The sequence below is a fragment of the Excalfactoria chinensis genome, chromosome 16 (assembly GCF_039878825.1).
Source record: "Excalfactoria chinensis isolate bCotChi1 chromosome 16, bCotChi1.hap2, whole genome shotgun sequence".
NCBI lineage: Eukaryota > Metazoa > Chordata > Aves > Galliformes > Phasianidae > Excalfactoria > Excalfactoria chinensis.
The window spans coordinates 1,916,953-1,929,958 of record NC_092840.1 but is presented as its reverse complement, the minus strand read 5'-3'; the positions used below and the strand labels follow the sequence as shown (position 1 = coordinate 1,929,958).

Below are 13,006 nucleotides of genomic sequence, written 5' to 3'. Positions count from 1 at the left end.
CAACACCTGGCGCAACTCGGGGCTATAAACCCCAACGGAGCTCCAACCACCGGCTCCGCTCCCACCCTCCCAGACGGCACCGAGCGGGCCCCAGCGCAGCCCACCCCTGAGGAGAAAGGCAGCCCCGCTGCCGGTACCTGTAGTAGCTGAGCAGCCCGTTGCTGAGCACGAACCAGCGGCGCTGGTAGCCCTTCAGGTAGTTGGTCCACTTGAAGAGCCAGCCCTTGTACGTGTCGGATCCCGGTACCGCGGGCGCTCCCCCTGCCGCCGCCGCCCCGCTGCTGCCGCCGCCCCGGCCCCCCGCTCCCGCCGTCTCCGCGCTCATGGCGCGGCGGCCGGAGCCCGGCAGCTCGTGGCAGGTCAAGCAAGGGACGGCGCTGAGCAGGGAGACCAGCCCGCGGGTGCTGCCGCTGCACAGCGCGGCCGCCTTCCCCATAGACCCCGCGGCGCGGCCCCGCGGCCCCGAGACGCTGCGCTGCGCTCTGCCGGCACCGGCGCGGGGCGGCGCCGCGCACACGTCACGGGGAGAAGGAGTTGGGGGGGGACGGGGGGGCACGTGAGGCGCCGCGAGGCGAGAGCGCCCCCTGGCGGCGGGGCGGGAATGGCGCGCAGCCCCTCGGCCTGTCGGGGCGCCCCCCCCCGCGCCATTTTGCTCCCGCCGCCATTTTGCGGCCCCCTCAGCACCGGGACGGCTCTTAGAGTCCGAAAAGCGCGGAATCCCAGCGCAGATTGCATTGGAAGGGACCTCGCAGCCCCACCACCACATCAGGCTGTCCAGGATCGCGTTCCCTGCGGTGCCAGACCAGGCAGCAGCAACCCCATGTCTCGAGGTGGCCCATTCTCCACACTGCACCCAGCGAAGCACCACGAGGACGTTGTGCCACCGCATCCCTCACCTTTGTGCCCCCTCCCTCCTAAAGGCTGGGATCTCCTTTCCCTGATCTGGCTAATCTGCTCTTATCCCACTAATCGCATCACCGCTTGCTGATCACCTGCACGTGCACCTCCTCCAGTTGGCATGAATGAAGGTGGCACGAACGAGTGCTGTTAGCAGCTGGGGTCAGCCATATGGAGCAGCAATGGAACAAGTGGCTCCCCAGGCCCCTGACACCAGCATTGGGATATCTCAGGTGAGATCACTTGGATTGGAACCTGAGGATCTGGGCCAGGCAGCGCAATTGGACAGAGTAATACAGTGGGAAAAAGTGTTTCACCAGAGGTGCAATGATAGAAGGGTGCTATAAGGGAACGGGATTGCTCATCCCTATCAGATGATTCCAGGTATATAGAGAAAAGTTCCACCGAGATCTCCAGGAAGAAATCCTTCCCCTGTGGCAGTCAGCCCTTCAATGAGGTCTAAGAGGTGCAGCCAGGCTCCAGCCCTTCCTATCACAACAGCTGAACTGCCTTCACCTGTGCTCCCAGGGCTGACTGGGTCCTCTCCCCAGGTCCTTTCCAGCTCCCATACACTGGAGGTAACCTCTGAAGGCTTTAGGCAAACTCAGACTGGAAGGCATCCAAAGCAGCCCCTACAACACCCCAGTGTCCTCTGCTGAAAGTTTAAAGCTTTTGCATGTCCAAACATATTTTTTTTGTGCCAGGATCTTGAGGGCTGTAGGTGTTTGCAAAATCAACCCCTCTCTAGAGATGAAACATCCCTCTATGTGTGAGCATAACTGTACATGGGTACAAACTTCTGAAAGTCTCCACAGAGCTTAGAATCTCTTGTGGCTGCAAAGAAGCAAAGAAACATCCTTTGATCGTGCCTGAGTAGAGAGGAGCCTCACCTGATCCTGCCTGTCACATCCTTGAGTCCAGGCCTGAGTGATTCCAGGATGTGCTTGGCAACCTGCACAGGACTGCACGCAAGATGGCAAAAAACCCCGTGATTTGTGTTGAGGATAATGTCACAGTGACCCCAAATAAACCATCCAGGAAAATCTGGCAGGGCTGCTGTGTGATCTCCACTTCTTGTAAGCCTTGAACATCTCCAGGGACTCTTGTCCTTAACAAAATGGTCCCTCTCTGCCTCGGTTTGCATAGCAGCACGATCCATTTGCTATAGATATCCATTTATGAACAGAGGCAGAGAGGGAGCGAAGGACTGGTGGCTGTTGGGGATTTGCAGCCAGCATCACTGCACTGTCCTGGGAAAAGAATCTGCAGTGAAGAAACTCCAAAGTCAGGGAGTACAAAAATGTCAGCTGGAACCTGGATCCAAATGCTGGTAGTTCCAGGACTTGTTAAACACAAAATGTGAGTGGAAGTGCCGTACTGGTAACATTAACAGCCTAGTTGCACCAAGAGAATGAAACCCTGTAAGACACAGCACTCTGTGTAAGTGTATCCATGACCAGTTTCAGCTCAAAGGGGCAGAGAAGTGAAGAACTCTGGTGTGAAGTTGCTACGCGGCTACTGAGGAATTAGATGCATTTGACTCACGCTTCTGTTAAAGGCTACAGTGTGCTCACAGAGCACTGAACACTTGGAGGATCCAGGGAGAAGCATTAAGTCTTAAAACTAACACTGGCATGTCAGTTCTCTTGTGGATCAGTGATGATCCTGCAGCTTCCTCCTGTGGAAAGGGAAACATCCTCTCAAATGCACACAATGAGAAACCGAACCAGACAAGGAGCTTCGTCCTACCTCCAGGAATGATTTTATTCCCACCTTCAGTAACAACAGAATTGAAGAGAAGCCAGCGTTGGGTAGACCATCACCCAGTCCCTTCACCAGGAGACCTCCTCCATCTTTTAGAGCTAGCAAAGCTAAACCTAAAACAGCAAGACTTATCTTCATGCCAACACTGTTATACTCAAACTATGAGAGGCAGCTCCAGCCCTGGAATGTTTGGGCCTTAATGCAAATGCTATCTCAACCCTAATGCTTTTATCTGGAAGTGCTCTGTCTCAGAGGAGTCAGCGACTTTGATAGGAGAGAACATAGATTTTGTGATTATTTCTTTTCCTTCTTGCCTTTGCCTTTGCCTTTGCCCTTGCCCTTGCCCTTCTTCTTTTTTGGCTTGAAGGTACATCGGATCACGTAGCCTCTCCAGAAGGCCTGGATGAGGGTGGCAGCGCGGGTCATGATAGCCAATTTCTCCAAAGCCTGCCGCTTCTTCTCCTCATTTCTTTTGCGCTCCTCCTCAATCTGGGTATACTCCTGGAGAAGCACAGCATGTTTCTCCATCAGCACGGACAGCTCGGCCTTTTCCTTGGTGTAGGCTGCATGAACCTCCTCAAACTCAGCCTGCCAAGACAACAGGTAAATACCAGCTACAGCAATACTGAGGGCAACCAGCACCTTCTCTCTATACATCCCTAGGTAAGGATACTTTTACCCTTCCCCAATCCAGGCAGACCTGGAATGGGAGCTGAGCTGAACCTTTCCAAAGGGACTGAAAAGGAGGCACGTTCCCAGTACCCAAAGAATTTCAAGAGAAGCCGGGTCCTAATGTCTTCATGTTCCTCTGAAAAATACTCTCCTAATTCACCCCGCATTGCAGACAGCGTCCATCCTCAGCTGGGACCCTGACAGAGCCACAGGTCAGAGCCCCTCCTGCATATGCTCTGAGCAAAAAAAATGTTCAACTGAAAAGCCAGACCATGTCAGCCTGCAAAATGCCAAGGACAGGTGGTTTTAATGGTTTAACTGTATTGCAGAACTCAGCAGCAGCTTATTCCTTTCCTTTAGCAAGCCACGCAGAGCAGAAGGTTACAGGAACCAGCAATGTGGATGTGTGTCTTAGCAGTTTCTGCCCCAGACCTGCTGGGACACGGTGCTCCAGCCACCCAGCAAACAGGAAACCAAAATAATTGGACATTACTAAACACCTGACAAGGGAAGGATCATAGGATCATTTATAAGAATGAGCATACAGATCCTAGGCCCTTCTCTACATTTTACTTTGCCAGTAATCTGGTAGCTTTCATTCATCTCCATGAAAAGGCCAGGTATATGAAAGTAACTCAGGCCATCTCAGAGGTGAGGTTAGGGAGTGCTGACACACTTCTCAGCCTGCTGTGGTTAACATGGATGCCAAGACAGTGGCATGAAGGCTGTAAAGTTTCTTAGCATTTGACAGACATCTCTTGAGGGGTCCAGGGGAAACGGAAGCATAATTTGGATTCCAGACAAGGCCAGAACAGAGGATTGAAGCAAAAGTGAAAGCCCTGTTCCCTAACAGCAGGAGGACTTGTCAGACAGAACGTGGCACTTCATATTCCCCCAGATTCTGCAGGATTCAGAGTTGGATGCAACCTTTTCTAAAATAAAAGCAGCAGAGAACTTTGCCACACAAAGGTAAAACAAGGATACTTTCTAATGCCCATACGTCTGCTGGATGGAGAACTGCCCCTCACATCCACGGCCTCCTGTGTGAGAGTCAAATGTCCATTTGATAGGGATCCACCTGAACATGTCAGCTCACGGGAGAGCAAAATGCTTTAGAGAGGATACCTGTTTTTCTGCCATGTCGGTGTCATATGCCTGGACCCAGTTCAGAATTTCCATCTCCATTCTGCATTTTCTCTGAAACAAAACGAGGTAGGTTACTTGCTGGCACTTGAAGCTTGGTGATACAAAGCTAGGACACACCAGAAGGCCACGCAGCCTTCAGGCAGACTTGGACAGGCTGAGAGCTGGGCAGACTGGAACACAGTGAGGTTCAACAAGGGAAAGTACAGAATCCTACACCCAGGGAGCACATCAGTACAGGTTAAGGGCTGAACTGCTGCAAAGGAGCTCTGCAGAGAAGGACCTGAGTGTCCTGGTGGACAGCAGGGTGACCATGAGCCAGCAGTGTGCCCTAGGGGCCAAGAAGGCCAATGGTATCACAGAGTACATTCCAAAGAACGTAGCCATCAGGTCAAGGAAGGTTCCCCTCCCTCTGCTCTGCCCTGGGGAGGCCACATCTGGAGCAATGTGTCCAGTTCTGGGCTCACCACTTCAAGGCAGACATGGAGCTGCTGGAGAGAGTCCAGCAGAGGGCCACAAAAAAAATGATGGGCAGCACAGAGTGATGTGGAAAGGCTGAGAGCCCTAGAGAAGGCTGAGAGGGGTCTTACCAGTGCCTATAAATATTTGAGGGGCAGTGTCAAGAGGATGGGGCCAGGGCTCTTTTTGGTGGTGCCCAGTGACAGGACAAGGGGCAATGGACACAAACTGGAACACAGGAAGTTTCACCTGAACACAAGGAAAAACTTCTAGACTTTGAGGGTGACACAGCACTGGAACAAGCTTCCCAGAGGTGGCAAAATCTCCTCTAGAGATACTCAAAACCCACCTGGATGTTTTTCTGTGCAACCTGCTGCAAGGAACCTGCTTTAGCAGTGGGGTTGGACTAGATGATCTCTGGAGGTCCCTTCCAATCCCTATGATTCCATGATTCTGTGTGAAATCCTGAGCTAGAAAACAGCATCATAGCTTTGAGCTCTAGCATTATATTTGAGTAGAACATCTCCTCCTTGTGGCAAGCTTGCTTCAGCTGACCTATATTTTGCTCCTGATTTGGGGATTCTCATGGAACAGGCCTCCGCTGCCTGAGGCCAAAAGCACCTTATTTGTTCTCTAGTACAGAGCTGGATGAGGGCTGAGGATTGAAAGACATCAGAAAGGCATGTTATGTGGTAGGAAATGAAAACCCCTCATGGAATGAGGCAAGTAATCGACAAACTGGGGAAACCACTCTAGAACTGAAGTAATAGAGAAATGGTAAACATGAAAGCCCTACAAATATGGAGCCTCTTAAGAGGTATTTCTAGGTGTAAGACAGTCTAGCAGCAGTATAACCCTGTATTATAAACAAGTTCCCTCCTGTATGCTGTATCTGTACTCTGTGAGAGAAAGATCAGCCAGAGCCCACCACAAGCCACATGATTTCCTGTATGACACTGGCCCACGGGCTTCCAAGCCATCATAGGTCAGACAAGGCATTTCCCAGCTCTTGGCATGACAAAGTCAATATCAGGCCACCCAGGGGTACAGCACATGCTAAGGAAATGGAAAGGGGATCTCTGTGGCCAGTAAATCTCTCTGCATGAGCTGAGCAGCTCCTCACAATGATCACTGCAGCAGCCGGGCTGCCTCGGGAAAGAAAAAAGAAAAAAGGCTGATAAAGCCACAGCATTAAAGGAGGTGCAGCTGGATGGCTCTAACTTGCATTTGATGCTTTGTCATCTGCCCAGCCTCTGAACTCTGGCTAGAGCACAACCTCTCTATCGTGCAGCATCACAGCACTGTTTGAGGGAGTTTCCAGAGCTGGGTCAGAGAACAAGAGGAGGAACTGTGAGCAGGCTACTTCCCCAGCAGCTCTGCTGAAATCAGCAGAGCATGAGGACAGCATAGGTATATTCTGACAAACAGCGTGTGCATCCTGTCAGGAAATGGTAGGAACAAAATGATCACTTGCAGCCACACCAAGCAGCTCTACAACAGTTTTGACCATTTACCTTTCTGAGAGCCAACTCTGATGCTCGATGCTCCAGGATCAGCTTATTGAGCTGTTCCTCCAGCTGCTGAATGTCCTGCTGTAGCCTGGCACACTTGGCCTGGGAAGCTCGCAGCTCCTCTTTCTGCTGTTTATCACCTTCCCACTTGACCTGCAGGATGTTGTTCTTGCTGCATTCATCTAGAATTTCCATGTTGTCCTTGAGATCTTTGATCATATTGTCCTTGTTCTGAATCTAGACCCAGAAAACAAGAGGGAAACATCAATAGGGAGTGCAGGTGAAGCATACAGTGGTCAGGGGAAGAAAGACACAGCTGCAAAGGTGGAGGTGATCTAAGAACAAGGACTTGCCATGACTGGATGAGGGATCAGAGTCAGATTTATGCAAGGTTCTTTGGACACCTGACTGTTCCCCTGAGAACCTGAGAATAAAGCCATAGAATGACCAGGCTGTACTGAGACTCACTGACACTGCAGGCTGAAGAAGCCTGCCCTGTCTCAAGAGGAGCAAAGATCATCCCTTTGGCTTCAGGTGAGGCTTGGAGTGACTGCCTGGAGGACGCAGCTCAGAGGGCTGCCCACAAGAGAGATCCTCAGCTGGGAGCAGTGAAACACACTCATTATGCACTGGTAAGCTGCCAAACTGCACGTAAAAATCTCATGTGTCTCAATTCACAGACCTCCATGGAGTGAGGAAAGCAGGCCCTCATCTCCATCAGAACCATTCAGTGCAATGAGCACGAGACAAAACCTTTCCCTCTGATCCCTCCTGCAGAAAGAAGACAAGCACACACATAAAACAAGGGATTGCTTGTCAGCAGTCCAGGACTTGAATTCTGGCTCAGCCCATGGACTCACAAAAAGAACCTGGGAAATGCCCATTAGCTCATCCATCCAGCTGCCTTCACTGGAAGATAAATGGTGTCATCACACATTCGTTATAAATCTCCAGGGTAGCCAGTATTAGAGTTGGAAGTCTCAGAAATGTTAGTTTTAAGAGCGAAGGCTGGCATGAAAAACTGATTTTAATCAGAACAATCTCTCCCTGGAATGACTGTTCATCATTTCAGCAGCAGTGAATGGAGCATCTCCCTGGCACGGTAGCCCTGCTAAAATACTACCGCAGTAATTTGTGCCTGTCCTGCAGCTCCTTTTTAAGCTCAATAACTTGTTCCATTGAAGTTGGCTTGTGAGAACAGGCTCAAAACATGCCAAGTTTGAACACGAAGCATTCAATAAACATTTTCAAATTATATTTAGAATCCGATTTTGAAACCATTTCTGGAATCTCCCCTTTAAAGGCCTGTGAGAAAGGGATCGTTTCTCAGCTTACTGAAGTTTTGCTTCAGCGACCCTTTGCCACAAAGCATTCTCATGCCGTCATACCTCCTCATCTCGGGTCCTGATTGCTGCTGTCAGTTCTGCCTGCAAAGCTGTGATGGTTTCAGTGTTTTTGTTGATCCGGAGGGAGACGTCTTCCACGAGCTGAACTGTTTTTTCCTCTTCTGTAGGACTAATCAGGAGTCTCTCGAGCATAAAATTTCTGAACTCCCCAAAGGCTTTGATAAATGTTTCGGTTGCTGGCTCTCTTGCCCAAACTTCATATTTCAGAGCCTTACAAAGTGAAGGGACGGCCAACAAGAGCCTCAGGATATTCCTAACAGAACATTTCAGATGTTGTTCCAGCAGATGGAGAGAGCCCCTTTGCTCCTCCGCTTTTGAGATGTCCTCTTCTTCAGCAGCGACAAGCAGGAGCTCCATTTGGTCTGAAAGCTTCTGGAACTCCATCAGGTTGGTTGTGATCTCAGGTCCCAGCAGGTCAGCAAACCTGTCCAGAGAGCCGATAATACATGGGATCAAGGAGCTCAGCTCCAACTTGGCAATCGTCTCATCCAAGACAGATAGGATTCTCTCTGTCTCAATGCTATTAGGTTTCAACCGGCGTGGATCTAACACCTTCATGGCGTCCACTGTGGTCATGGCCTTCTCTGCAGCCTCTGTGCCCATGACCAGGAACTTGTTGCTTTCCTTCGTGTCCTGCACTGATACTTAGAGCACAGCTGGGCTCCCTGCTGCCACGGCTCCCATTCAACACTTGGGGGTTAATTGTTTTCAGGTCTAGAAGGGACACAGCATCTCCTACACGGGGCAAGGCCCACTGTGAAAGACCACTCTGTTGCTTCTGGTGCTAAATCCTCTTTAGTGGATTTGATCTCTGAAAGGAAAATGTGATGAGAATATGAGAGAACCAGCACCCTTGGGGTGCTCGGGGAGTTCATACCACATGCTGTCAAGCTGGGTGCTGTCAAGCACCCAAGGCCAGGAGCACCCCTGTGGGGAGGGGGGACATAAGGGGCTGCTGGCCTTGAAGCCGGTGCGGTGAGAGCTCCTGAGCAGCAGCTGAGGCAGATCAGACTGTAGCTCCGCAATCCTCCAATGCTGTGCTTGAGGGCTCGCAGGGCCGTGCGGCCTCCTGCCGAAGGAAGGCCGGGATCGAGCCGGACCGCACTGCCTCCGGAGTCCCCTTGTTGCTAGGCAACCCGTGCTCGGGGGCGGGCTCTTTCCCGACACACACCACGGCGCGCACGACTCGAACCACTCAGCGTCTTCTCTAGCTTGACGGGCAGCTCTATCACCCAATAGAAAACGAGGTGATGCCGTGACATAGCAGTGCGGCCATTTTGGGGGCGGAGGCGTGCTGTCTGGTTTCTGCTCCCGGAGCTGTGCAAGAGGTTGGAGATGTGGCACCGAGGGACGTGCTTGGTGGGCACGGCGGGACTCGGCCAGCAGTCGGACTGCAGGATCTGAGCCGTCTTTTCCAACCTTAATGAGTCTCCAATGCTATGAACCCAGCTATCAGCCCGTCCACACCCGCTATTGCCCACATGGGGCTATAAGAGCAGCTCATCTGAGTAATGCTGCAGCTCTGAGTGCCGTACAAAGCAAAGGGGGCACCGGGTCCTTCTGTCCCTGCAGCCACTTTGGTGACGGAAGGCATTGCGCTGTGCACACATCTCCGGACAGATGCTGGGCTGGATGTCAATGCTGGCTGCATTTATCCTGCCCTTGGCTCCAGCCTCAGCACCCTGCGCTGTCGGATGCAGGCAGCAGAGCTCCCTGGCGGTGTCAGAGCATTGAAATCAGAGCACGTGAATTTGATCAGCATCTCCCAGGCTCTGATGAGCAGAAACCCTTACCAGCAGCCTCTGCACACCCAGGCCTGGGAATCAGCCAGCAGCCAGACCCAGCATGCCAAAGGGTGCAACACAAGCACGATTTGACCACACAGGTGCCTGGACCAGACTCAGAAGCTCATACTCAGTGTTAAACAGTGTTAAACCCATTCTAACAACCTCTAGGCTCCAAAACCGTGCTGCATTACTTGCTTGTTGCCACCTCCTTGTTTTTCAGCACACCTCTTGCACTGTTAGAGCCACTCCATCCAATTGCTGTAGGCAGGCACCAGCCCGTCCCCAATGCCAACATGAAAGAAGACATTTGCTGTTTGTCCTGTGTGTGCCTTAAGTTACCAATCCTTCTTTTCCCAATGAAGGATCCATTTACACCCTCGGACTCTGATCCAAGCAGCCGTGACACACGTTTTGGATCCTTTTCAAAAGCACAGGAAGGAGAGACACAAGCCCCAAAAAATCTTCTATTGGCTTCACTTTACTTTCCTATTGCCTCATAGCAAAGCAATCCTTTGGAAGGGTTTTTTTTTTCCCCTTTACAGCTGCGCTGCTGCCCAGAAAATGCCCCCACACCACATCAGCTTCATGTATATAAAAGGAGTAACACCCGACAGCAAGGGACGGTGCTGTTTATTGTTATAGCAGGCTGGCTTTCAGGAAGGATGAGCTGAAAATCCAAGCAAGTAGATGGGAAACGCAGCTGTCGGTGCGGCACAGCCTGCAGGAGGAGCTCTCTAGATGCTTTTCCCGATCCCTTCTCGCTCAGCAGCGTTGTGCTGAGTCCGTTTGCTCGCAGCCTGGCCGCCAGCAGCGAGGGCAGACAGCTTTCTAGCTCTGCGGCTGAACACCTCCAGGGATTTTGCAAACCTTTCGGATGCCTTCTCCCACCGTGCTAGTTTCCTCTCTTGTTCTTGCACAAATTGCTGCTTCAGCTGTTGGTGGTGACGTTCAATCTTCTTCTTGTCCTCATCCAAGTGCTTTAACTTTAAGAGAGCAAATGTAAGGCCTTACACCTGCTATAAAGATCTCCAAAGTGATGCTTGTCTCTAAAAGAAGGCATCCTGCCGGGTCCCTCCCTGCCATGAAGGCAACCTCAAAGCAAAGAAAGCTTCCAAATCTCTAAGTATCACTCAACCAAACACTGAAACCATACAATCATAGGGTGATTAAGGTTGAAAAAGACCTCCAAGATCACCAAGTCCAACACCAACCCATCCCCACCATGCCCACTGTGTCCTTCGTTGCCACATTTCCACTGCAGGAGCAGCCTGAGTACCAAAGCAGCACTGGTTTTGCTGATTAAACTCGTGCTGATTCACTCTCAGCAGCCATGCTGCCCCAACGCCTTGAAACCCACGACGCTATGTGTTCTGCTAGGCACACAGCACACAGGTGACTCTCAGCTCTGGTTCAGGAATGAGGCGAATGGAGGAAAAGATATCTCAGCTCCCTCCTGTGAGGCTGCTGAAGGGGACTCCTCTACACACCAGTGTCCAGCTGTGCCTGATGACACCCTAAGTCATAATTGCAGACTCCACCTGGCATCCCCACTTCCTGCAGGAGAGGGCGTCTCACCTGCCATGGCTCACAGACCCATTACTGCAGTGGTCAGAGCGTGAAGCCCTAAAGGGGCAATCAAGGAGCTGAGATGTTGCAAAACCTTTGGCTCATTCCCGTTCCTGGGAGGACAGGTGTCAACGTGTTGCCTCATCGCAGAGCTATTTTAGGAATGACATCTAAGGGCAGATTCGGTCTGACCACTCCAGCATTTGTTTCCTTCTCTGCTGTGTAGAGCCCCAAAGCAGAGTAAAGCCCCTGGTATCTGCATATGGACCTGGCAGGCTGAAGATTTAAAGACCGAAGCGATGTTTTCAGGGTTCTGAGGAACTGGGAGCAAAGCGTTTGCACATTCTTCAGCCTCTCATCACCTGTAGCTCTTGCTGCCAAGGAATGAGGAACTCCCTCCTTTTTTCCAAAACACAGCACAGAGTGGAGCAAACCCTCCCCTATGCTTGCAGGATGGCAGCCCAGGGGAGGGAGGTTATCACCTTCTTCTCCAGGAGCAGCAGAGTATGGTGGCTGGAGCGGCTGGCTGATTGGGACAGGGAGCTCTGGAGTTCACGGTCACCCAGCCTGATGTCCAAGTCCACACAGCTGATTTGAGCAACAGGAGTATCATGTCACACAGAGTGGGGTTTGAGCAATGCCTTTTTTGGGGTGCGTGGGGACCTGGTGTGGCTGTTTAAGGGGTCCCACCATCTCTGATCTGGTGTGAGGGTTCTCATGGATCCCAACAGTGGGAGGGGTCCCACCATCCACATAATGATGTGAGGGGTTCCACTATACCCATACTGGTGTGAGGAGTTCCAGAGCCTCAGATCAGCATGTTCCAAGCCCCCAGACTATATGAGGAGATCCCACCACCTCTAGAACAGTATGAGGCAGTCCCCCCACCCCCATATTGGTGTGAAGGGTCCCACCAATCCCAACCAGTGTGAAGGGGTCCCACCAATACCACAATGGCATGAAAGAGCCCCACGGCCCCCAACTAGTTTTGAGGGGGTCCCACAGCCCCATACTTGCATGAGGCGTCCTATCACCCCCAGAGCAGTATGAGGGGTCCCTCGGCCCCTCACCAGGCCCTGGTGGGCTCCCTGCTCTCAGGCGGTGGGAAGAAGGTGACACGGGGCCTCACACCGCCCGGCTCCTCCATGGCCCCCCGCCCCCCATTGTGCGTGCAGCGCTACCATGGAATCAGTGGAGTGGGGAATACGGCCCAGCCACTGCAGTGTGGGGCTGGCAGGTGACAGAGAACACAGGACACTGGAGACAGGGCTGGCCATGCCCCGGCTCAGACTAGTCCTGCTCCGTGTACTCACGGTAGTGTTCCCACTGTGAGCCATATTAGGGGTTAGGCTCAAAAATGAGGCAAAACCTCATTAATGGTGGCAGTGAGAAACATCCATGTGGGTTGGTCATGCCTAAGGGTGAGGGGAGGAATTGTCCATGATGGAACAGGCTGCCCAGAGAAGTTGTGGATGCTTCATTCCTGGAGGCATTCAAGGCCAGGTTGGATGGGGCTCTGGGCAGCGTAATCTAGAGGCTGGTAACCAGCCCGTTGCAGGGGGGTTGCATCTAGATGATCTTCAAGGTCCCCTTCAGCCCACGCTCTGTGTGTGGCCTGCTTTACACTTAGGCTCAACGCTGTTTGTTTTCCAGGGAAGAAGGAGGAGCAACAGCAGCCACCGCTGTTGCCGGACGAAGGCACGGGCTATGACAGCTGCACTGCACCTCCATAGGCACAGGCTGTCACGCATCACCCCCTGCCTCTACCTCAGCGATGGCGTGGCTGCAAGTAACGCACAGC

General features: G+C 52.1%; 2 protein-coding genes across 2 annotated transcripts in view; both read right to left on the bottom strand.

Moving 5' to 3' along the window:
* OSBP2 (oxysterol binding protein 2) overlaps window positions 1-648 on the bottom strand; it is a 56,566-nt gene extending 55,918 nt beyond the window's left edge. The window contains 2 exon segments of the mRNA XM_072351229.1: window positions 138-567; window positions 570-648. Of these exon segments, the coding sequence (XP_072207330.1) occupies window positions 138-567; window positions 570-648 (509 nt within the window).
* Window positions 649-2,639: 1,991 nt separating this feature from the next.
* Window positions 2,640-8,992, bottom strand: IQCD (IQ motif containing D). Its single transcript, XM_072351098.1, has 4 exons — window positions 7,835-8,992; window positions 6,450-6,683; window positions 4,459-4,530; window positions 2,640-3,249 (listed from the first exon to the last, which is right to left on the bottom strand). The coding sequence occupies exons 1-4, from the start codon at window positions 8,453-8,455 to the stop codon at window positions 2,956-2,958; spliced, it is 1,221 nt and encodes a 406-aa protein (XP_072207199.1). The 5' UTR covers window positions 8,456-8,992; the 3' UTR covers window positions 2,640-2,955.
* Window positions 8,993-13,006: the final 4,014 nt, after the last annotated feature.